General features: G+C 46.1%; 1 protein-coding gene across 6 annotated transcripts in view; it reads right to left on the bottom strand.

Annotated features, from left to right (window-relative positions):
• Positions 1–26,332, bottom strand: part of FMNL1 (formin like 1) — a 181,476-nt gene that overhangs the window by 75,708 nt on the left and 79,436 nt on the right. For 2 of the 6 annotated variants that reach the window (XM_084804349.1, XM_084804351.1), the window contains exons 5-8: positions 9,208–9,291; positions 6,951–7,088; positions 3,756–3,864; positions 2,508–2,584 (exon numbers count right to left, since the gene is read on the bottom strand). In XM_084804349.1, the coding sequence (XP_084660475.1) occupies positions 2,508–2,584; positions 3,756–3,864; positions 6,951–7,088; positions 9,208–9,291 (408 nt within the window). Of the gene's footprint in view, positions 1–2,507; positions 2,585–3,755; positions 3,865–4,833; positions 4,988–6,950; positions 7,089–9,207; positions 9,292–24,754; positions 24,819–26,332 lie in introns of those variants that run through there. The other 4 variants (XM_084804354.1, XM_084804353.1, XM_084804352.1 and 1 more) reach the window with 4 other exon arrangements.

Here is a 26,332-nt window from a genome sequence, read left to right on the forward strand (position 1 = left end):
GGTTCCCCACCCCTGCCCTAGAGGAAACTGCTTCCCACAGCCAAGAGAGCAGCGGCTAGGGGGAGGAGGTTTGCAGCTGCTGCTGCTGCTGCGGGTGGACTGGGAAAGGGACGGGCCACAGATCCCTTTTCAGTGCCAAGGCTCTGTGCACTGGAACACGCGAGGCAGCCACAGAGTGTCCCCAAGCAGGTGCAGAGTCCAGCTCCCTCCCCCTGAGCACCCCACGATCTGCCCCTGCCCATCTAAGATTAGGGGGCACGTCTTCCCAGTCAGAAGGCTGTGTGACCTTAGGACAGGCCTGAGCTGTAGCAGCACTTTTCAAAAATCAAAGCGGCAGCAGTGGTTGCAAGTGTAACCCCTGTGGGCTGGCTGGCTCAGTCCCTTGGGCGTGAAGTCCTCACTCCAAGAGAGAGCCAAGAGAAAAAGCAGGAAGAGTCAGCTCGTTCTGCTGGGAAGCTTAACGGGAGAGAACTGGTTCATAATTACAGGCTGTTATCACCTTGTAGAAGGTAAACTGACACTTGGATACAGGAGAATTGTAAGAGGATAAGGAATAATGTTTATAACTCTGGAATTTGTTATATTTACATTGTTATTTCAGGGCTAATACCTTGAACTACAGTTCATAAGCTGCAGATTGTGAATAGTCCTGTGATCTACCTTTAAAGTATCTACAAAGGGACTACTGAAGTGTCCAGCATCTTGTAGAACCGGAGACACGTCGGCATGCTTGAGGATTTTGTTCAGTCCGCATTTTAAAGCGAACCAACCTGACCCACACCTCTTAGATGAACATGCAGACTGGAATGTAGTTTTCCTCCAGATTTTGCAGTTCTTTGAATTTTGCAATGCAGTTCTTGGCTCAAGAAACATACCAAAATACATATAAACATGTGTATTTTAGAATAAAATGTGTTTAGAAATGCATATTTTGTGAGAAAATATATTCAAAATACATATTTAAATATGAATTTTCTTGTCGATTTTTTCTTTAGAAATTCACAGATTAAAGTAGGAACAGGATGGAACAGACCTATTGAATGAACATATGTGAAACTGACATGGCCAGGAAACAGACTGATCCGTCCGTCCAGGGGCGCTGCCAGAATTCAGCCCCACCGCCGACCCAAAGGAAGGATGCCCCTGCCCCCGCCCCACTCTGGGTTTTCCACCCCACTCCATTTCCCCTCCCACCAGTGCTCCTTCTCCTCTTCTCCACCAGCACTTTCACTTCCTGCTTCACTCTTTCTCCCTGCTACGCACTCTTCCCCCCCTTTTTCTCTCTTCCTCTCTCTGTTCTTCCGTGTGCTTTCTCTCCCCGCCTCCTCTCTCCTTCCCCTCTCTTTTTCCACTCTCTCTCTCTCCCCTGTTCCCAGAGCTCCCTTTCCAACCACCTCCCAATCAGGCAGCACCACCATCTATTTCTCTTTCTTTTAACTGTCAGAAAAGTTTGAGCCCATTGTGGCTTCAGCACAGGAGGCTGAAGCCACAATGGGCATCTTGATTTTGACATGGGGCCACCTTGAGGCTTTTTGGAGAAATTAACATGCCGGGCATGCCTTCCTCTGCAGCATGCTCCATCTTTTCTCAAAGTTAAAGACAGACAGAGAAAAGGTGCTGCTGCCTGGTAAGATGAGGGGAGAGTGAGCTTCAGGGACTGGAGGGGAAGAGAAATTGTGTGTATGTATGTGTCCTTGCAGAAAGTTTTTTTTTTAAGCGGTTATTAACTTTGAAAGCCCTAAACGGCTTGGGGACAGGTTACCTGATGGATTGTCTCCTTCCATATATACCTGCCTGGACCCTAAGATCATCTTTAAAGGCCCTTCTCTGGGTGCCCCTGACAAATAAGGTAAGGCAAGTAGCTACTAAGGGGAGGGCCTTTTTGGTGGTGGCACCCTGGTTGCGGAATGCCCTCCCCAGAGACGATTACCTGGTGCCTATGCTAGGGTCTTTTCACTACCAGGTGAAGACCTTATTTTCTCAGGCATTTTAGTCTTTCAGTTTCTGTTGTTTTTCAAGCTGTTATTGTACTTTTAAATCTATCTATCTATCTATCTATCTATCTATCATCTATCTATCTATTAATTACACTTCTATACCACCCAATAGCTGAAGCTCTCTGGGCGGTTCACAAACATTAAAACCACAAATAGAGCATAAAACAGTCTAAAATATGAAAGCTTAAAACTACAATATAAAAGTACAACCAGACTTTATACTGCTGCTGGCTTCTACTTTGGTTCGATACTGAAGTTTTAAACTTTTAAAAGTTGTATGTTATGTTTTATTGTGCTGCACTCTGTGGTTTTAGTTGTTGTGAACCAACGAGACAGCTTTGGCTATTGGGCAATATAGAAATGGAATGAATGAATGAATGAATGAAACACGTGTGGGGAGGCTGCATTTTGGGGCCCCTGGGGCTGCTGGGCCCTAGACCTACACGTGGTGGTCCAGCCCCTGGATCCACTCATCCCTAGCAGTGAGGATATACCTGTCAGGATTCTTACCTGGGGTTCTTATTGTTGAGGCTCAGCGTGATCTCATTGACACATGCTGGGTGGTTCATCACAAGGCTGAACCCTGACTAAGAGGAGGGTAAGAGAGGATGTTAGCAATCAAAGTGAATCCAGATAAATTAGGGGGTGTGATGGCTGCAGATGGGGCCAGAGCTGAGTGTCCCTCTTGTTCCACAGAGGCTCAGAGGACATGCCATTAGGCCATGACTGGGGACAGCAGGCCAGGTCTGTACTACTCACAGCAAAATGGCTTGAGTCTGGACACACTGAAAGATTGGGTGCAGCACTTTGGGGAGGGGGGAAGAGTTGAGGGGATCCCGCCTCTTGGTGTATATGTTTGCCCCATGTTTATCTCTGGCCAAACAGGGCTTTATACTGTTTCAAAACCTACAAAGCCTGTTTGCCCAGATATGGCAGCAGGACAGTTGAAATGTGCGTACACATCATGGGAAGCAACGCCTCTCTCAAACCACTTCCAACTCTGTTCAGAACGATTATCTGTCTCCAAGCTATTATGATATGCAAGTCCCGCTCCCCATAACTATGGCCAAGATGGGCGGAGCAGGATCAGGTGACACATTCTCTCAAAAATAATGCCATAAAAATGGCCTTGTAAACGGGCTTCCCCAGAGGTAAATATTACTACAAGACCTGCTGACTGAGTTATTCCAGGCTCTCTGTGCATATGTACACACCATAAGAACAACCCTGCTAGACTGGACCAATGGCCCATCAAGTTCAGCACCTGATTCTCTAGCAGTGGCCAGCCAGATGCGTGCAGGCAACCCACAAGCAGGGCATTGAGGCAACCGGACTCCCTCACTGTTTGCCCTCCAGCAGCTGGCATTCAGAGACAAACAGCCGCTGAACGTGGAGGTTACACTTAGCTCTTATGGCTAATAGCCACTGATATACCTCTTTTTAATTGGCAGGAAACGTGGTGCCCTCCGGATGTTGTTGGACTACAGCTCCAGTCATCCCTGAACAGCAACATTTGAAGCCAAATGTTGGCATGTTGAGATGCCAGGGATCAATTTCCTTGTACACCACAGGGCATCTGAGTCTTCCCTCCTTCCAACAGCATCTACGTATACTGCTTTACACACCATTTTTCACACCCAAGGATATTTCAAAAGCAGTTTCCAATATTATGTGTGTTTGGGGAAGCCCCTAGCATGTCTTTCAATGTTCAATTTCTCACAGCCGCGCAACACTTTTCCAGTCATTGTTCTCAGTCACCTGGTAATTCATGATGGCACGGAGGCACATGATGCACACGTGGACGTCGTCCTTCTGACTGACGATGCGCGAGTTCCGCAGCGCCTTTCTGCTGTGTGCCGGATTGAGTCTGAGGGAGAAATACATTCAAGGGGTGGGGGTGGGGAACAGCTGGATGAGAAAGGAGGCGAAACCGCAGCCAGCAATCCAACTGCATAACGAGCAGCACAAGAGCAAGGACTTGAGGAGCAGGACGGGGTGGGTGGGGGCCAGGCTGGGAAGCAGGATGGCAATATAAAACCTCTGCTGCCTCCAGGTCACCAGTCCAAATTTTGCCTAGAAGATACTGTCCAGTTCTTGCAGTACCACCATCCTTAATGAAGAGGCTGGGGGTGGGCCACTCAACAGGCCATGGGACTTGACTTTAGAGATGCTTAACATTCTATGGAAGGAGACTATTTCATGGGGAGCTATGCACACAGCTGTTCGTGCAGCAGAATACAGAATGCGGCTACTTGTGCTGAATGTGGTGACTGCCCTTCAGGTGCTGAGAATCTGAGCTTTCCAGTTTCAGAATTAGAAAAGGTTTCTAGATCTCAAGATTTGAGAAAAGAGACACACACAGGCATGGGCATGCCTTAAGGTGGCTTCAGAGGCTGCGACTTCTTCACTCAGTATGGCCTAGTCCCTCCCCTATGCCTGCACCACGTCCCGTCCTGCTGCCTCTGAACATGGCAACAACAAAACTGGAGCCAATTTTATTTTAACCCCCTGGCCCGCCCACACACACACACACACACACACACAGTGACAAAACATCACTGTGAAACAAAAATAAAAGCATGCAAATATCTGTAGCTGTCCCAGATTTACAAAATTCATTTCAATTACAGAACTTTGGAGGGTGGGGATTGCATAACACAGGATTTTTAAAATGCAGATTTCCAGACCTCACTGCTTCAAGGGCTCCTAATGTTCAGTATCTGGACTGCCTTCCAATTAACACAACAGCTTAAGTGGGGAGTGCATGCCTTGGCCTAGTCAAGCCTCTGGCTGCATTCACAGGGCAAGTTTCTGGTGAAGTGTGGGAGAGGCTCACCGGGGTGAGTAGGAGTTGACAGGTGGCCTGGGCTTACAGTCCTGCTCGCTCCCGGGGGTGCTGGAGGAGGGGACGCTTGGGTGAACTTGTTGAAAGAATGTTTGGATCTGCTGGTTCAAATGGCAACACCTGAAGGAGGTGGAAGATTGCAACCCTGCAGGACAGGAGGGAAAAATAGGATGCTTCAGGTGGATGTTTCCCTGCCCCTCCACCCTCCAACCAAGGGGGAAAGTGGCAGTTTAGAACCACAGGGGGACACCTTACTGTGATCTTTTAAATAACCTTGAAACAATTTCAGCAGTCTTTGGTCAAATCCAGAAAATAATTGTGCTCTTTACTGCCCACCTTTCCAAAACAATATTGCTTCCTATACTATATTTTTCAGTGAAGTTTCCAGTGTGGCTTGTAGCAGGAACTCTTTCCTCTGTGGATTCTCTGGCACTGAACTGCTCCCAAGGATAGAAAATCTTTGTTTGCAGGGTAGTGGGTCAGTCATTTCTAGCTGTACTGGCATCCACCCAGGATAAGCTCCACTGCATTCAGGACCTTATGCCATGGACTTTCCTTACCCCAGAGGGTTGATCTGGCCTCAAATCTATGGGCGTTTGTTAGCAAATTGAACTCTGAGCCCCAAGTGGGCTCCTAAGAAATGGAACTGCCAGACAAAATGTTGACTGATATCTCAATTTATGATTTGCTGAAGGGGGTGGGAGAGAGAGAGAGAGAACAGCCCTCCTTTTCAAAATATCATGGTTCAGTGGACCACAGTTTCCATTGCATTGCTCCTTTCCATCTCTCTTTTGATCTGACAAACCCAAATTACAAGCAAGCCAAGTCCCATCATATTGTTGCTCCTCTTCCCCACCTGTCCCAAGGAGGCCATTTGATGGGTACCTACCATGAGGCGTTTTTCCAAGGAAGCGTGCAAAAGAAGTGTGGGTTAAAATAAGGAGAAAGAGTAAGGGCAGCGACAGGGAAATGCAAGATAGGGAAAAGAAAACCAGAACCTGTCATATGTCAGAAGGAAAGTAAGGAAAGTAAATTCTCAAAGGCAGCTTTTAGGACAGTTTGTTTCTAAGATGGTCATATATTGGGAGAACTTGGAAATTGGATTAACTAGCCCAGTAGTTCTTAAACTTTGCTGTATTGAGAGCTACTGTTTTGGATTGGCTATTTTTTTTTTTTATAAACCAGCAGATTGACTGATTTACTACATTAAAACTGAAAGCTTATAGTTGCCACATGGGAGGATGCTTGAAAGGCTTCCAAACAAAAACTTGGCCCCTGTCTGATTATAAAAACTACATGTACGCCTGGGAGGGAGCTATGCGCGCAAGCTGGGGTGGGGGGTCCTTTCCACACATTTGCTTGCACTGCTGAGGAGGCCCTGGTGCTTTCCACTTTAAAACTGTAAGCTGGAAAATGGGTTCTCTCCTCAGTATGGTATGGAAACTTGTAGTTCCAGCAAGCACTTGAAAGAGCTTCAGGGAACACAGTTTAAGAAGTAATAAACTAGGTAGCTTGAACTAGTCTAAAGACAGGAAATACAGTATATCTGAAGCACTCATTTAAAAGGAAGAAATTACTGTTGCTTTTAAAATTTGGAGCCAATTTGGTTGCAAAGTATTTCCAATGCGTTTAGATGCAGGATTGCACACACGTGCACATACATACACACACTTGAGAATCTGAGTGAGACTGCGGACGTCCTCTTGGTCCGGTAAGCAGCCTCCACCTAACCAGCATGCTTGCTTCTTCTTCACAGCTCCATGCTTTAGTTTTGTCTTATTTTAACCAGAGACATAGTTTGTGGGGGAGGCATGTGGAATGCCTGATCTACATTAATTAAAATGGTTTCTCATTTTCATGTTGTTAATTTTGTAGTTGAAGATGCCCTTCTCCAGAAGCTTCACATTGGCCAAAACAAAAAAGTTTTCAACAGGTGTTAAATTTGCTGGGTTTGTGTGTTTTGCATTTTAAGACATTTAGTTTAACTTCATTTAGATGAGGTGGGGAGAGGGAATTAAAGTGGAATTGCCTCTCCTCCTGGCTCATGAGCTGCATCCCAATATGGGAGAAGGGGTCCCAGAAATGCTGCCCAGTGCTCATTCTGTTACCTGACACTCAGGTGCCTCATTTTGGCGGAGCCCTGCGTGGGGGAGGAGTTGCTTCTGCTGAGGTCCTCCAGAGATCTGTCCAGGGCTTTTCCCTTGTCGGACCCTGGGCTCCCATTGTCAGTGCTTTCCATATCATACCTGGAGCCACACACACAAGAACAGACGTGCGTCAGCTGGGAGGCAGGAGGGATTTGTTAAGAGGGCAGCAGTGGAACTGAGGGGGAAAGCAGGGCTGCCACTAAAGACATGTCAACACTATGGACTAAAACAGGCTGAAACTGAGTGAGTTGCAACTGTTGCCCCCCACCCCCACCCCACTCCTCCCCCAGGGATTCACAGATTGATTCTCAAACATGGCTCATGCCCCACTTTCCATCTGGCTCAGGGGGAGCCAGGTTGCTCTCCAGTATTCTGACCTAGCTTGATTATGATCATATTTCAGGATTTCTATTCATACTGTGTTTGTGTCTTCGAGGTGCTCTTTATAAATAAGTTGTACTTCTCAAGGTTATGGAGAAGAGTCTGAAAATGTGCAGGCAGGGAAAATGTACAGGTGCTTGCTTGGTGGCTCCTGTGATTAGCGGAAGCAGAACAGATTATGCAAAATAAGCAGGTAGCATTGCTTGATTTTAACAGACTGCTACTTCTCCATGGTATAACTTCCATTTTACCATGAAGAAGTGAATGGGTAGGGAGCCTGTATTCTACTGAGAGCCCTTTGCAGAGAACCAGTCACTCATTCCTCTGTGGAATAGTCATAAGCCCCTCCTGTCTCCTGGGGCACTTCCAGACAGAGAGCTCCAGTCAAAAGGCATTATGCAGTTATTCCATCTTTACCTCCTTAACAGATTTTCTGTGGTAAGAAAGAAGATGGAAGAAGCAGTGGTAAAACATGGGAAGATCATGAGTGGAAGACAACATCATTGGGACCCCCAGCAAAATTCTGTGTATGAGGCAAGGCACTGGTGCAATAAAAGTCTTGTCTGGAAGCACTCTTAGGAATGGTTTAAATTAAATGATTTCCAATCCAGGAGTAACTCCACAATGAAGTAATTCATGAGTGATGCAGGAGGAATGGGGAGCCTTTTTCTGTCGTGGGCCACGTTCCCTCACAGGCAATCTTTCCAGGGCCACATGCCAGTAGTGGGTGGGGACAAAAGTGGGCAGAACCAGCTCTTCTCTCTCTCTTTCTTCCCTGCCTTCTCTCTCTCTCTCCCCCTGACACTCCCTATTCCTCCGCACCCAGCAGGTGGCCCAGTGGGGTGGACAGATTGCTCCTGCCAGAGGACTGAACAGATCATTTGCAGAAGGCTTTCAGAATTAGGCCAAGGGCTGTCCTCACCTGGTTTACAGGGCACAAGGGAGCTTGTAAGTCCTGCGAGTGAACAGAAATCTGTCTCCAGCCTGGGGAAATGCCTCCCAGCAAGGACTGTGTGCAATCTAATTCATTAACAGCAATTACATTAAGTCACTTTTGCTGTTTCTTAGCTAAGTAACAGCCTAGAAATGACAGAATGATCATGCTCTCCAAATTTTGTTGAGTGCCTCAGAAGCTAGAAGAACTCTGCATAACATGAAACCTTGTTTTCCAGCCTCAAATACAGTTTGGGCCAAACAACTGTTATCATAGCCCTTGTTCTTTATTGCTTGTGGCTATCGCAACTTGGAAGAATTGTCACACTTGGTAATTATTTTATGTCAAGAACTTTGGAAGAACTCCAAATGTGTTGAGGCTCAAATCAAGCGTCACAGAGGTTATTTCACAGAGGTGGGAAAAGGAGGGGTAAGTGTGCCTTAGATTTCACAAAGTGGAGCTCTTGTCCCTTTAAGACGGTTGTTTAGCATCCAGGTCCTTATATAAAATAAAATGTATGATGAAGATCTAAAGAATCATGAACATTAGCTTTAGGAGCCCAAGACTTGTTTTTTCTTAAACAGCAAAGGTGACTTCCCCTGAATACCACATGGCAAACTTTGGCAGCTGAGGGAAGTTTCAAAACAGTTTGGAATAGGACAAGAACTGTCTACCTGTCTGTCCAAAGTTTAAAACGAGAAGCCCATTCAGTGCAAGCTACTGAGATAAAGCAGACTATGAATCGTAGCCTGTACAGTTATTACTGTGTCCATGCTGGAGTTCCCTGTTGCTTCAAGGCCCACAACAACAAAGCTGGATGCTTGACCTGAGATAATGGCTCTATCGTAATCCTTAATCCTCAATTACCCACCCCTTTCCACCCATGAGACAACAGTGACTTACGTGACAGAGCACTGGGCAAAGGCAAGGTAGTCCACCAACACATCAAGACCTTTGTTCTCCTCATTCAGGAACTCCTGGACCCAGCTATGGGGGAAGGGGGGAGGGAAGGAGAAAATAACTTTTGGTTGTTGTTGCTAGAATGCATTATGGGAAGAGTAGCACACCAGCTTTTCCCCTACTTTGAGTTTATCCTCATCTTTCTCCATAATGCCTTTTATGTCCGTTTCCCGCCTCCCAGCTGAGAAGAGCAGAGCAGAGCAGAGCAAGCTGCTCCGGCTGGTCCAGGGACTACAGAAGCAGGCAAGCTCCCAGAGAGCGAGCGACCAGAGCGAGTGATCAGGGGGAGCAAACAGGAGTTGGCCAGGGGAGTTCGGCAGGGGAGGTCAAGGGGGAGGCCCTTAACATTTTTTTTTTAATTATTTTTATTTTTTATTTTAACTAACTTTTTTCCATTTATTTGGCTTGTAACACACACTTTCACACCAGTGGGACTCTGCTTTTAACCTCTACTGAGTAGAGGAGCAGGCACAGGCTAGTCTAGAACAATCACAAAGCTAGACACAAAAAGGGAAAAGAGGCTATGGAAGGACAAGACTCTCCAGTGGTGGTGACCTGCAAGGTGTGTGCAATGTTTGTTTTCTTGCCTGAGAACAACATGACCTACACCTGCAACAAGTGCAAGTTGATCACGCTGCTGGAGGAAAAAGTAAGTGGACTGGAGTGGCGACTGTCGACCCTCCGGGGAATAAGAGAACACGAAGAGTTCTTGGACAGAATGGGGGAACTACAGCAGCAAAGGGCAGACCAGAAGCTTGAAGAGCAACAGCAAGATGAGGCAGTGGGAAATGCTGAGGTGAAGAAAAATGGAATAGAGGATACTCCTTGGAAAAGGGTGACAGTTAGGAGAAGAAGAACTAGATGCCACTCTGCACCAGTGGAAGCAGTGGAGCTGTGGAACCGATTCCAGGTACTTGCGGATGAGACTGGAGGACAGCCTGCAGAGGAAGAATCACAGGGGAACCTGCATGAGAGTGAGCAAGAGGCTAAAGGTCAGTCAAACAGAGGCGATGAAACCCAGGCCTACAACAACAAGAAGAGTGGTAGTAGTGGGAGACTCCTTGCTGCGTGGGATCGAGACCCAAGTATGTCGCGAAGACCCATGGACTCGCCAGGTATGTTGTCTCCCGGGAGGACAGATTAGAGACGTGACTGAAAGGTTGCCTGCACTCATAAAGCCCACTGACAGGTATCCCTTTCTTCTCATCCATGTGGGAACAAATGATACCGCCAAGCGGAGCTACGAAGAGATCACGTCAGACTTTGAAGCTTTGGGAAGGAAACTCAAGAACTTTGGGGCCCAGATAGTTTTCTCATCCATCCTTCCAGTAGTTAGAAAAGGGATAGAAAGGGAACGAAAAATACTCCGGGTGAATGACTGGCTACGAAGGTGGTGCCGACGAGAGAGATTTGGATTCTGGGACCACGGGCTATACTTCCTGGAAGATGGGCTGTTGGCTAGGGATGGGTTGCACCTCACAAAGGATGGGAAGAATGTGTTTGGCCACAGCATGAAGAACTTCATCAGGAGGGCTTTAAACTGAATCCTACGGGGAAGGGAGATGTAATGTTGGGGGTAACAATGGACATAGGCGCATGCACTGCAATGGAGAGAACAGCTCTGATAGCGCCCAATAATAGTCTTCAGACACATGTAGGAAGAAAGCCAGACTATGAAGCACATGGTCTTCGATGTCTATATACTAATGCCCAGAGTATGGGAAACAAACAGAACGAACTTGAACTCTTAATACAAGAGGGAAATTATGACCTGATAGGTATAACTGAGACTTGGTGGGATGACTCTCATGACTGGAATACAGCACTTGAAGGATATAACTTGTTCAAAAAGAACAGGAGGAACAGCAAGGGAGGTGGGTTTGCACTGTATGTGAAAAATACATATCTCTGCACAGAAATACAGGAGGAGGAGCTTGGTAGCCCCATCGAGAGCATCTGGGTTGAAATAAATGGAGCAAAGAATAAAAGGAACCTGGTGGTCGGAGTCTACTACCGGCCACCCAATCAAGGAGAAGACAAGGATGAAACTTTTGAAAAGCAAATAGCCAATGTTTTAAGGAAGCATGATGTATTAGTAATGGGGGACTTCAATTTCCCCGATATTTGTTGGGAGACAAATTCGGCAAAACATGGCCCCTCCAGGAAATTCCTGACTTGTGTGGCGGATAACTTCCTCCTACAGAAAGTAGAGGAAGGAACTAGAGGATCAGCTATCCTTGACTTGATCCTAACCAACAGAGATGACTTAGTGGATAAAGTAGCAGTTACAGGAACTCTGGGGGGAAGCGACCATGTTATACTTAAGTTCTTGGTTCTAAGGGAAGCAAAAGCCGAGTGTAGTCAAACGCGTACCCTGGATTTTAGGAAAGCTGATTTTCATAAACTCAGAACAATGATCAGTAAGGTCCCATGGCAAGCGATGCTAGCGAGAAAAGGAGTCCAAGATGGGTGGGAGCTTTTAAAAAAGGAAATTCTCAAGGCACAATCACAAGCAATTCCAACAAGAAGAAAAGGTGGAAGACAACAGAAGAAGCCAATGTGGCTTCACAAAAAGCTTAGGGATGAACTGAAAACAAAAAAGGACACATATAGGAAGTAGAAAGAAGGCCAAGTAACAAAGGAAGAGTACAGGCAGATAGCACAGAATTGCAGGGATGGCGTCAGGAAGGCTAAAGCTGAGAATGAGCTGAGGTTAGCAAGGGAAGTTAAAAACAACAAAAAGGCTTTATTCAGCTACGTGCATAGTAAAAGACAGAGGAAAGAAATGGTGGTTCAGCTATTAAATAAGGATGGCAAAATGATAACAGAGGACAAAGAAAAGGCAGAGGTGCTCAATTCTTACTTTGGCTCAGTCTTCTCCCAAAAGAGGGTCTATGACCCCCCTGGCAAAGGTGAAGTACAGGCTGAAGGGGCAGGATTGCAGCTTGAGATCGACAGGCATATGGTCAAGGAACACCGAATTACTTTGAATGAGTTCAAATCTCCAGGGCCAGATGAACTGCATCCTAGAGTCATAAAGGAACTGGCAGAAGAACTCTCAGAACCGCTGTCTATTCTCTTTGAGAAATCATGGAGGATGGGGGAAGTGCCAGATGACTGGAGGAGGGCTAACGTTGTCCCTATCTTCAAAAAGGGTAAAAAGGAGGAACCTGGGAACTACAGACCAGTCAGTCTGACATCAATCCCTGGGAAAATTCTGGAGCAGATCATAAAGCAATCCATCTGGAAGCACCTTGACAACAATACCATGATTACTCGAAGCCAACATGGATTTGTCAAAAACAAGTCCTGCCAGACAAATCTGATCTCATTTTTTGATCAAGTAACCTCCCTTGTAGACCGTGGGAATGCTGTAGACATCATATACCTCGACTTCAGCAAAGCTTTCAACAAAGTGCCCCATGATATCCTGAGGAGCAAACTAGCTCAAAGTGGGCTAGATGAAACAACGATCCGGTGGATCCACAGTTGGCTACAGAATTGGACTCAAAGAGTGCTTCTCAATGGGACCTTCTCAAACTGGGGAGAGGTAACGAGTGGGGTACCGCAGGGCTCAGTCCTGGGCCCAGTGCTCTTCAACATTTTTATTAATGACTTGGAGGACGAGGTGCAGGGAATGCTGATCAAATTTGCAGATGACACAACATTGGGAGGGATAGCTAATACTTTGGAAGACAGAAACAAAATTCAAAGTGATCTGGATAGACTGGAGCGCTGGGCAGAAAATAACAAAATGATATTTAATAGGGACAAATGCCAAGTTCTGCATCTAGGAAAAAGAAACCAAATGCACAGTTACAAGATGGGGGATACGTGGCTCAACGACACTACAAGCGAGAAGGATCTTGGAATTGTTGTCGATCACAAGCTGAAGATGAGCCAACAATGTGATGTGGCTGCAAAAAAAGGCAAATGCTATTTTGGGCTGCATTAATAGAAGCATCGCTTCCAAATCCCGGGAAGTACTAGTTCCCCTCTACTCAGCACTGTTTAGGCCTCATCTGGACTACTGTGTCCAGTTCTGGGCACCACACTTTAAGAAGGATGCAGACAAGCTGGAGAGGGTTCAGAGGAGGGCAACAAAGATGATCAGGGGACTGGAAACAAAGCCCTATGAAGAGAGGCTGAAAGAACTGGGCATGTTTAGCCTTGAGAAGAGAAGACTGAGGGGAGATATGATAGCACTCTTCAAGTACTTGAAAGGATGTCAGAGAGAAGAAGGCCAGGATCTCTTCTTGATCATCCCAGAGTGCAGGACATGGAATAATGGGCTCAAGTTGCAGGAAGCCAGATTCCGGCTGAACATCAGGAAAAACTTCCTGACTGTCAGAGCAATACGACAATGGAACCAATTACCTGGGGAGGTGGTGGGCTGTCCCACACTGGAGGCCTTCAAGATGAGGCTGGACAGCCATTTGTCAGGGATGCTCTGACTTGGATTCCTGCAATGAGCAGGGGGTTGGACTCGATGGCCTTGTAGGCCCCTTCCAACCCTACTATTCTATGATTCTATGTACTTTCTCATTCTCCTTTTGAGAGTACTTTCTAGAGAGAGGTAGACACTTCTCTGTCTTTTTAAACTGTGGATATATTATTAATACTTTTATAGCAATTTTAGTATACAGCATACTTTATCATCCTTCTTTCATTTATTCTGACAACCATACTGCAAAGTATGCTATTACAGATGAAATCCTCTACCCTATTTACGTGAAAGTAAACCCCATTGAACTCCATGGAACTTTCTTCTGAGTAGACATGTACAGGATTGCACTGTAATAATTGTTTTATAGATGGGAACCTAGACTGGGGGACAATTCAGCTATTCAGAAAAAGCATATTCTACAGTCATCCTCTATTACTTTAGGACAAAGGTGGATGGGGTTGTGTATTTGAATGCTCCCCCACATCAAAAATCCCTCCTCCACATAGGATAACTAGCATACCACAGAGGATGCTAATCTAGTATATTTTCCCCTGAAATATTCGCTTTCTATATGCAGGGAACATTTGATATAGGGCAGTATCCAAACACTGTATTGGTACAGTTCTATAAGGACTACGTTACACAGAGCTTGCAAATAGCCACTTAGTTACTTGCCTGTGGTGAGTAAGAATTGCCTCTACTACAGAATGGCTTTGTAATTTAGAAGAGAGTTGTTCTCCCCACCCCCACTGCACCAAAGGAACCTCAGATTCTGCTACCAGAAAAATCAAAGTTCTGCTACTGGAGCAAAATGCGTTGCAATTAACAAACACTCCTATTTGTTTTCTCTTTCATCCCCTTCCTCCACCACACTCTGCAATTATTTTGGTGTTTGTTTTTAAGCAATTTGCAGCCAATACAGTCCATTTCTCACATTAACGTGGAGACCTTTCCATGATGTTTTCATGTGGTGGACCTTTCCACTAACTGGTCCTACAGATGGGGAAATCTACTATTTAAAACAGCCAGAAGAAGAGTGACTGAAAACTAACATTCTTCAAAGTAGATGTGATGCCAGTCACACAATTAGCAATTGTGCAAATGGCTTCTTTAAAAGACAAATGCCGCCTGTTATGGAGTGGGCAGGGGGGCTTTGCCTCCCACTGCAGGCCCAATCTGCATTGAGCCCCACATGTATGTTATTTGCATGGTGGTGGCGGGCGCTCCCATTGGAGCAAATGGGAAATTTTTCTCCAATGTAAATAGCAGGCACAGGGATTCAGATAGAGACTGCAGTGGGAGACAAAGACGCCCCCTACCGCCTATGACAGGTTCCCCATCCAGGTGAGAGGGCACAAGCCTGCAATATTATTTTAAAAAGACATTCACACAACTGCTACTTGTGCAGATGGTGTCTTATCTCATTTGGTCCCAAGGTGCTGCAAATGCCATCTTTTGCCATACAGGAGCATATTCAGAGTGGTTTCAGATATAACACTTGGAACTTTTCAAGTGGTTGCAGGAGCACCTCCAGGTGAAAATCAGCCATCCATGCAACTCTTCTGGAGCTGTATGTATGAGCAGGATCCCAGGGGAAACCACAGTCCTCTTCACATATACAGCTGGAAAATGTCCCATTTGCCATATAACATTTCACATGATCATATTGCTTCAAATAATCTGTTGGCAATGGCCCCCAGAGGTGGATTTCACCATGTAAAAATAACATAGTGCCTGTACCCCATATGGCTGATGGAAGGATTTGAACACAAATCTTCTAGGATCAAGTCTAAGGACTGTTTACAAGAGCTGCTCAGCCTACCCATTTGGACCACAATGTATTATTTGTGAATATTGCCAATGTGGGATAGAAAATGGAAGAGAGTTATTTTAAAATCAAAATGTACATTCCAGCCAGTACAGGTAGTGCATGCAAATTACAGACATCGGCCAAATACAAAAATGAATCTGCCATCATTTGTGAAAACTGTTGGGCGCTCTTTTCACAGGGCCACAATGCATCTCCTGAAACACAGGCTCTGTAGCCCCTCCCCAAGGTACCACTTCCTCTTTCTTTTGCGCTGCATCATGCACAGCAAAACATTTTGTCACAACACACCGACACAACTTGAGCATGCCGGCCTCCACTGGTGCCTTTTATGTTCTGAATGCTTGGTAGGCAGTCAATCTTGAGAGAGGAATGTTTCCCCACCTAAGCTGTCAATTAGCCTACATACATCACACCATCACTGGTGTTGGCTCCTGCCTCCAACTTGCTGGGGTCACCTTCTCTGTGCTCACACAGGCTGAGAAAAAGGGGTGCTGGAGGGGGGCATAGGTCAGCTACTGACAAAGGAGGCAGGGAGCTTAACCAGCCTAAGTTGCCTTGCCCTTTATGTGCACATGAACAATTAACATGCACTTTCACCTCCTACCCGCCTGGTGTAAATCATCACAGATGCTTTAGCAAAGGCTGCTCCTTATTATACACCCCAACAGCTCACTCCAGAGCACAGGCAAGTTGCTCCTCAGCCATCCGTACATTGCCTAAGTGTGAACAGCAACAAAGAGTCAGTCAGGATGATTCCCTCATGTGCCTCACTTGTTCACTCCTGGGCCAAAACACTATCAAAAGGGAGTGAGTGGCTGAAATGTATAACAGCTGGTGGATCTGGCCAAAGCTTCTGTTCTCTTTGCCCCTGGGGAAGAAGAAATGAAAGAGCCCTTTGACTGCATCCGGGCACATGAGGGACTGAGCCAGTAGGTGTAGCCATGGTTGTCCTCTCTTCAGCCCTTGCTCAGTTCAACATCTTAGAAACAGATGGAGGGGCCTTGTCCTGAGCCAAAGCACTGGGTCCATTTATCCCAGTATCATCTGCTCTGACGGGCAGCAGCTCTCTGACACCTCAGGTGGAGTTCTTTCCCAGCCCCAGAACTGACAGGTTTTGCCATTTAACACTATAGGCAGGGCCCAAGGACTAGATGACAAGTTGGAAGCAGTAAAGAATTCCCAAAACTAAGACACAAGTAAGAGCTTTCTTAGGAGTCACCAGTTATAAAAGAAGGGTTATCCCAAGTTCTGGAGAAATTGCAGTTCCTTTACATGATTTGATGAAGAAACATCAAGCGGATAAAGTAAAGTGGACTGAGAATTGTAATTTGGCTTTTGAACAGTTGAAGCAGACATTATGCAAAGCTTCTGTTCTCACAGCGCCTAATTTTGGAAAAGACATTCATAGTAGCCCCTGAGTCTGGAGTGGGAGCAGTTATCTTGCAAGAAAAGAAGGGAGGGAAACATCCTGTCACCTACTACAATAAAAAGCTGTCTGAAAGGGAGAAGAATTATTCCTCAATTCAGAAAGAATGTCTGGGGATGATTTGGGCCCTGAAAAAGATCCAGCCATATGTGTGGGGTCAGAAGTTTGTGATCCAGACCGATCATCGTGCTCTACTGTGGCTGCAGATGATGAGAAAGCACAATGAATCGTTGCAGCAGTGGTCATGCAAGTTCCAGAAATGCCAAGCAGAGATCCGGCACACGGCCAGTTGAGAGGAGGTGGTCGCTAATACAGACTGTCCAGGAGAAAAGGTTCCTGTTCTGCAATCACGTAAGGATCCTCAACCAACCAAGTATTATTCTTTTGAACTGAGTATTCAGAACAATTCTTTTCCTGACTTGGGGAAAATGGGTGGGGGTTGATTGATGGTGGAGTTGTTGTGGTATTTTTTTTTTCTTTTTTACAGGTGAAACGGTGAGTTCAGCTGATGGACAATTTTATTAAAAGGACCCCTTTAACACTTTTCCTGCTTAAACCTCCAAAATGAAGGGGGGGGTCATGTTCTTTCCTCTGGTTTGAAATGGGGGGGGGGAGTTGTAACCTCTGCCTGCTTGGTTATGTAAGTTTTTATATTGTTAAAGGTAACCCAGCTAAGACAGGGTTAATAGCATGCCAGAGAGTGAGGGAAAGGTGGGATGGGACAGGACAGGACAGCGTGTGAGGACTCAGAGGCCATGTGAAGGGTGAGCTGACAGACAATGCGACGGGGCCCTGGGGATCCTGGAAACAACATCTAGTTAGTGGGGTTTGTGTGTAGGAATTTAGAAGGTGTAGAGTAGGCAGGGAAGTTAGGACCAAGTATTAACGAATAAGAATAACATATAACTCTTCTTGTGTTAAATACATTTTTATTTGTTTGTCTTTAAAAATCCACATGTTGTTTGATTTTAGGCTGCTTTTATATCTATTTCCCGGTTACTTCGCCTGTAGTGGGTTGAGAGAACCAATTGAGCATATTGAGTTTCTCTGGAACCGGGAGAGAGTAAAAGGGTTTTACTCTCTCCCGGTTCCAGCTTGTGGGACCGTGGGTACAGCTGTCCCAGAGTGAAAGCAGGCGTTCCTGAGGGGGTTGTTTCTCAGTTTCAGAGGCGGAGGCTGGGGGAAAAACATCTCCCAGCAGTGGTCACAAGTGGTGGCAGGATCCGAAATAAAGATTCCAAAATAAAGTGGCTTTATTTCCTCATAAACCACAGAATAATAAAGTGACTGTGACATTTTTAGTCAGAGGAGGTGACAAGGAAGGAAGAGTGCACTAAGGAAACAAAACAGCGATCCCTAAACCTATCTCAAGAAAACACAAGTAGTCACATTGTTTGGGGAAAGAAAACTCTGAGTAGAAAGTAGAGTTTTTGAGCATGAGAAAAGAAGGACTGTTAGGGAGCAATCCTGTAGCCACTAGACAGCGGCTAGACAGGAAAACCGACCTCCCCCCACTTCCGCGCCTTGGAGGCAGCGCGGAGCAGCTCCATCCTCTGCGCGCGCAAGAAAAGGGGTGTGGCTGGGGGCGTTCCGGGGCAGGGAGAGCGTAGCTGCATGTAGGACAGCAGCCTCCTTCCCGCTCCATGCTCCTGTGGCTAGACAGCTGCAATCAGCTGTATAGCCAAAAAAGCAGGGCAGAGGAAGCGCAGAGGGCATGGTCCCCTCCATGCTTCTCCTGCCCTGCTTAGGATAGGCGGTCGCCTCCGAGTTCAGAGGGAACTGAAGCGGAACACAACGGGGTAATTTGATAGCTCATTATCTGCAATCTATTTAAAAACGGAACAAAGGGCATTTAGTGCAGGAGACGCCCTGGATGGTCACAGCAGGGTAACAGCGTCATGTATAGAGCACGCAAACTTCCGTGGAGGAGCAATCTCAATCGCAGGATAGAAGCTCCGTGTGAAGGAGCCCTTAGATAAATGTAAGAGTTTAAGGGTGTTTCTACATTAAGCAAAAAAACCACAAAACCCCATATCCTTTCCGGAGCTTCCTGCTTTCAGTTTCTTTGCAGGATTAAGAACGGCTCCTTTACATGGCAGCCATGTGGTGTGAACTGAGGGAGTCCCTCCCTCCTTCCCTGGCATGTGTGCAAAGGGGGCGGGGTCTTCTTTTCGTAGCTTAACTTCTGCTGTGCTGTTTTCTTGCAGCCCGCAGGAAACCTCTGACTTACTTCTAAGTAGACATAAAATGTACGATTGTGCTGTAAGTCTGCAACCCTTGGCACACTTATGTGGGCGTAAGCAGCATTGAACTCAATGGGACTTACTTCTGAGTAGACATAAGATCACCCTGTAAGTCTGCAACCCTCGGCACACTTACTTGGGAGTAAGCCCCACTGAACTTAATAGGGTGCTCTGAAACAACAGAGGGCATTACTTCTGAGCTTGGTGGGGTGGGGGATCAGATGCAGGGAGGCATTTTACTGTCTTCTCCCTCCAACTGAGAAATGCAGAGGCCGGAGTTGCAATTGGGGGGCGATTCTTGCCCTTGCTCCTGTCAAGTGTCATCCTGACCGCGCCCCCAGCAATGGAAAACAAATGCCCACAGCAGGCAGACAGAGCAGTTTCTTCCGCTGTTGAAGAATTTCACAGGGAGGTCATGGCGCTCCTGTTCCATGGCAGGAAAAAATACCACATGTTTTGCATTTGGGGAAAACACGAGATAGGCTGGAGGAAATGGCGGGAGATGCCCTGGAGGGTAATGGCGTCCTGTAAAGAGCCCACAAACTTCCAAGAGAGAGCCATCTCAATAGCAGGATAAAAGCTCCATGTGATGAACCCCTCAATCTTCCTTATGAGGGAAAGTCCGTCAATTAAAACTGATGTTAATAGATCACCTCAGAGGCAGTGGTGCTGGAGAGGCTGAGGTAAATCCAGTAAGACCTGTGCATACAGCAATGTCACCTCAGTATTTAGAATTTGAAAGAGAAAAACTGAGGGCAGAGATGCAATTGAAAGAGGCAGAGTTAAAACAGAAGGAGCTGGATAGACAGTTGAAAGAAGCAGAATTGAGACAGAGAGAGACAGGGAGGTGGAATCAGAAAAAATAAAGTACCAAAAGAAATTGATATGGAAAGGATTAAATTGAAAAAAGAGAAAATGATGAGGAAGGATAAAAGGAGAACTGAGGAAGAAGACAGACCTCCTAAATTAACCCCTAAGGATTTCACCCCAGATGAAGCTGGTGGGGATCCACAAGTGTCTTTCACCACATTTGAAAAGGCTGTTCAAATGTGGAATATATCGCCAAATCAGTATATGAGATTTATTCCGAGTCTGATTAAAAGAAAATTGTCTCAGGTCTGTAACAGCTTTCCAGTTGATTGGAAATATGTATCTTTAGATTCCAGGGATTGAACTGTCTGCATATATATTATGGAGCTATGGGCTGTCCCTAGAAGACGGTATTAGAGCCCATAACCGCAGCAGCTATCTCTGGGGCAAGGCACCACGCTGAACACAGAGGCATTAGATGCCTGCACTGTGATGTGGGCTTGCTGGAGGGAATGCTTGTCTCCCTTAACTCCCACCACTCAGCTAGCCCCTCTGTTGCCAGTGAGATGCCCATTCCCCATTCAGGCATGGACCAATCCCATAGGCCCACTTCCTGGTACCCTCCCAGTGTGTTTAGCTACAACTCCCATCATTCCCAGCCAACACAGCCACTGGCCATGCTGACTGGGGTAGTGGGAGTTGTGGTCAAACATCTGGAGGAAACCTGCCATAGGCAGTACAGGGGGCTGCTTCAGAGGATGTAGGGTACTGGGGAACAGAATTCCCTTTTGTAACAATGGGAACAAGGTATGGGGTATGTTGCCCCACACATATTTTCCTGGCTGCTGCAATCCCATTTCTCCCTCTTCTTACAAGTGACTTCTAAAGAGCAGGGTAGAGAGGCTGTCCTTGGGAAAGTTTTCTTCTGGGAGGAAACACAGTTCCTCTGCTCCTCCAGATCTTTTTGTCTCAAAAGTGTGGAGTAGGCTGCTGTGTTGCGCTCCATGGTTTTCTTGATTGCAACCCCTTCTCTTCACTCCATTCATCTGTATAGAACAGGCAAAAGGGATTGCAACTGGGAAAAACCTCAAGGACAAAGCATTGTCCACACTGCAAATACAACAAGATGAAAGGGACAGGGAGCTCACTGAGCAAGTGAGCAAGGCGAGCTAATAGGGGTTTGACAGCCAAGTTTGCAGAGGTCAAGGAGGAGGTCTCTAGGAAAACTTCCCTTTAAGGTAAGTGGACCGTGTGTGCTCAGAAGGGCCCATCAGGTGAGCAGCTAAGGGAAGAAGCAGCAGGAAGGGCCGCTGCACTGGTAGTGAAGAGGGAGGACCCACCAGGAAGACAGAGCGGAGGGCTGCCGTTCCACAGCGGTGACCTGTGAGGGACGCAGCGTGTTTGTTTTGCTGCCTGAAGATAGCATGGCGTACACTGGCAGCAAGTCTGAGCTGGCTGCCTTGCAAGAAGAGAAGGTAAGGGGTCTGGGACAGCGAGTGGCCACGCTGCGAGGTATAAGAGAGGACGAAGAGCTCTTGGACAGAACACAGGAGGCGCTGGAAGGACAACTGTGGGGGTCACTCAGAGGGCATCTGTACACCAGCCCAAAATCCTGCATTTAAAACAGGGCTTTCTGCTTCCGTTTTAAAAGCAGGATCATGACGACTCCCTTTTTCAAGTGCTTCCTTCCCCCTTGCCCCCTCTTTCTCCCCATATCTGAGTCTTCCATTATCTTTCATTGATCTTGCTCCTCTTCCTGCCGCTTTAACTCTTTTAAAGGAGGAAACTGAAGTGGAACACAATAGGGTAATTTGATAGCTCATTATCTGCGATCTATTTAAAAACTGAACAAAGGGTGTTTCTACATTACGCAAATCCACACCCTTTCTGGAGCTTCCTGCTTTCAGTTTCTTTGTGGGATTAGGAAAGGGTCCTTTACACGGCAGACACATGGTTTGAACCGAGGGAGTGCCTCCCTCCCTGGGCAGAAAACAACAGAATGAAATTTAATTGGACTCGATGGCCTTTTAGGCCTTCTATGATTCTCTCCCTGGCATGTGTGCAAAGGAGCGGGGGGGGGGGGGGGTTCTTGTTTTCGTAGCTTAACTTCTGCTGTATTCTTTTCTCGCAGTCCCAGGAAACCTCTGACTTATTTCTGAGTAGACATAAAATGTAAGGTTGTGCCATAGGTCTGCAATTTTCAGCACACTTATGTGGGAGTAAAGCCCATTGAACTCAATGGGACTTACTTCTGAGTAGACATAAGATCGCCCTGTACGTCTGCAAACCTGAGCACACTTACTTGGGCGTAAGGCCCATTGAACTTAATGGAGTGCTCTGAATCAACAGAGGATGTTGCTTCTGAGCTTGGTGGGGTGGGGGATCAGATGTGTGTCCCTTCATTGCAGGGAGGCATTTTACCCTCTTCTCCCTCCAGCTGAGAAATGTGCTCAAGCATTTACATGGCAGACACCTGGGAATTGAGGAAAGTCCTTCCTCAGCAAGCCTTGAGCAGAGGCAGGAGTTGCAATTGGCGGGCGAATCTTGCCCTTGTGCCTGTCAAATCTGCTCCTGCACATCACACTCCCATCCTCAATGCCTTCGTCATACTGACCATGCGTGCCCCCAGCAACTGAAAACAAATGCCCACAGCAGGCAGACACAGCAGTTTCTCCCACTATTGGACAATTTCACGGGGAGGTCATGGCGCTCCTGTTCTGTTGGGCTGGAAAAAATACCACATGTTTTGCGTTTGGGGAATACACGAGATAGGCTGGAGGAAATGGCAGGAGACATCCTAGAGGGTAACTAAAGAGCCCACAAACGTCCAAGAGAGAGCCATCTCAACAGCAGGATAAAAGCTCTGTGTGATGAAACCCAGAAAGAGGAGCAGGATGAAAGAAAGGAGGAGCACCCTGCATGGACGGCCATGATACTCAGGAGGAGGAGATTCAGAAGGTACTCTGCACCACTACAACTAAGAAACTGCTTTGAGGCTCCTGAAGAAGAGAGTGGCTCCGAGCCTTCTGGGGAAGATCTTCAGCAGATCTTGCAGGGCAGGAAGAAAGGTGCTGGAGCCCTGCAGAACAGAAGGGATGGAACCACTCCCTGCAGCAAGAGGAAGAGAAGGATGGTCATGGCTGGTGACTCCCTACTGCGAGGAAAAGAAGCGAAAGTGTGCTGGCTTGAGAAGTATATTGACTCCCGATGGAACAGCTGCAGACACTCATCAAGTCCACCAATAGTTATCCACTCCTGCTTCTCCATGTGGTACCATTATACTTCTAAGCACAGCTTTGACTGCCGTGTCCAACTATGAAGTGCTAGGAAGGAAGCTCAAAGCCTTTGGGGCTTGAGTGGTGTTCTCATCCATCCTTCTAATCCATGGAAGAGGACTAAAAAAGGAAAGAAGAATTCTGCAGGTGAACAACTGGCTGCCAAGACGGTGTCGCTGGGAGAGATTAGGTTTCTGGGACCAGGGCTTATGCTATTTGGATGAAGGGCTTCTGGCAGAACATGGACTGCATGTGTTTGCCTGAGAAATGGCAAGTTTGACCAGGGGAGGTTTAAACTGAATCCTGTGGGGGATGGAGATGAAAGCCCAGAGGGAAGCGCTACCGATAAGGGCTCATGTACTGTTTTTAATAATTTTAATATGGTGTTTTAATCCTTTATCTGTTTTACTATTGTACCTCTTATGTTCACCACTCCAGAATCTGTTTTCGATCGGGAGTGGTATACAAATATTGTAAATAAATAAATAAAATTAATGTACTGTAGCAGGAACAGGGACAGCAGCTAGAGTGGGGCCTGTTAAACTTCTTCATAAAAATGCAGGATGGTCATTGGAGCATAAGGTTCACGGCTTTTAGTGGTTTTATACTAATGCTCGGAGCATGGGAAATAAACAGAATGAGCTTGAACCCTTGATTCAAGAAAGTAAGTATGACTTAGGGAGCAATCCTATGGTCCCTACATAAAGTCTGGGAGAGCCATAGGATAGTTGGGATTCCTGGATCCTGAATCCAACTAGACAGGCAAAAAGCCCATCTACTCCAAATTCAGAGCAGCAGGAGCACACAGGCAAAAATCGCCTCAGCCACTCCTCCCACTCTGCATTGGATGGCTGTAAGCCTCCAAGTTTGGAGGCTTAAAGCCATCCTGATAGGATTGTGCCTTTAATAGGTATAACTGAGACTCAGCAAGTGAAGGATATAATATGTTCAAAAGGAACAGAAGTTGTAAAAAGCGGAGGAGGAGTCGCACTACATGTTAGAAATGTACACACCTCCACAAAAATTCAAGAGAATGAAGGTGGCTGCCCTGTTGAAAGCATCTGGGTTAAAATCAATGCAGGAAGGAATAAAAATAATACTGTGGTTGGAGTCTACTACCTCCCACCCAACCAAGGAGAAGGTGTAGATTCTTCCGGAAAGCAAATTGCAAATATTTCAAGGAAGCATGAAGTAGTAGTAATGGAAGACTTTAATTACCCTGGTTATCTGCTGGGGGGCAAACACTGCCAAGCACAGTCTGCACACACTCCTGAACTTTCTCCTTCAGAGAGTGGAGGAAGGAATGAGGGGATCAGCCATCTTTGATTTGATTCTGGCCAATAGGGAAGAGTTAGTTGATGAGGTAAAAGCAACAGGAATGTTGGGGGAAAGTGAAAATGTAATACCTGAGTTCTTTATTTTAAGGAAAACTAAAGCTGAAAGAAGTCAAACATGTACCTTGGACTTCAGGAAAGCTGAATTTAATAAACTCAGAGCAACGATAAGTAGGATCCCATAGCAGGAAAACCCAACAGGAAGAGGAGCAAGAGGGATGGGAGTTCCTGAAAAAGGAGATATGAAAAGCACAATCAGAAACAACCCCAATGAGAGGAAAAACTGGAAGAGACCAAAGTGGCTACACAAAAGGCTTAGCAATGATCTGGAAATCAAAAAGGACACACATAGGAGGTGGAAGGAGGAACAGATCACTAAGGAAATGTACAGGCGGATAGCCCCGAATTTTAGAGTTGGTGTCAGGAAGGCTAAAGAATGAGCTGAAGTTTGCAAGGGATGCGAAGAATAACAAAAACACTTCTTCAGATATGTTCAATGTAGAAGGAGGACAAAAGTAACAGTAGATCAGCTGCTCAGCAAAGATGGCAAAATGCTGATCGATGACAAAGAAAACACAGAACTGCTCAACTCATATTTTGGCTCGGTCTTCTCCAAAAGAGGATCTGTGTTCCATGTTGTATATGTGTCAAACAGGCTGAAGAGGTAGGAGTGCAGCTTGAGGTTGACAAATGCCAGGGAATGCTTAAGCACCTTAAATGGGTTCTCAAGTCCCCAGGTCTAGGTGAATTGCATCTTAGGGTGTTGAAGGAGCTAGTGGGTGGACTCTCAGAACCTCTATTATCTTGAGAAATCCTGGAGACTGGATGAAGTGTCAGAGGACTGGAGGAGGGCAAATGTTGTCCCTATCTTCAAAAAGGGCAAAGAGGAATATTCAGGGATTTATAGATGAGCCAGTCTGATATCAATACCTGGGAACATTCTAGAGCAGACTATACATTCCTCAGTCTGTAGGTACCTTGACACTACTGCAGTGATCACTGGAAGCTAGTATGGATCTGTCAAGAACAAGTCCTGCCAGACTAGTCTTACGTCATTTTTCAGTTGGGTCACGTTCTTAGTAGATCATGAAAATGCTATGGACATAATATATCTTAACTTCACAAAGTCACTTGCCAAAGTACCCCATGATTTTCTGATTAGCAAACTAGTTAAGTGTAGGCTGGATGGCACTACTACTAGGTGGCTCCACAGCTGGCTGGAGAACCGTCCTCCAAGAGTGCTCATCAATGGGTCCTCATCAAACTGGAGGGAGGTATCAACTAGGGTATCACAGGGCTCGGTCCTGGGCCCTGTACTCTTCAACATCTTTGTTAATGATTTGGAGGAAGAGGTGGGGGGATGCTTATCAAATTCGCAGGTAACATAAAATTGGGTGGGATAGCTAATACCTTAGAAGACAGAAACTAAATTCAAAATGACCTTGATAGGTTAGAAAACTGGATAGAAAATAACAGAAAGTAATTTAACAGAGGCAAGTGCCAAGTTCTTTATTTAGGAAAGAGAAATCAAAAACACAGCTATAAGATGGGGGTTGCCTAGCTTGACAGTAGTACATGTAAAAAGGATCTTGGAGTTGTAGTTGATCACAACCTGAATCTGAGTCAGCAGTGTGATGTGGCTGCAAAAAAGGGCAAATGCAGCTTTAGGTTGCATCAATAGAAGTATAGTTTATAAATCACA

The sequence above is a fragment of the Heloderma suspectum genome, chromosome 6 (genome assembly GCF_057233095.1).
Source record: "Heloderma suspectum isolate Gila_16-S chromosome 6, 16-S_ref, whole genome shotgun sequence".
Lineage (NCBI taxonomy): Eukaryota > Metazoa > Chordata > Lepidosauria > Squamata > Helodermatidae > Heloderma > Heloderma suspectum.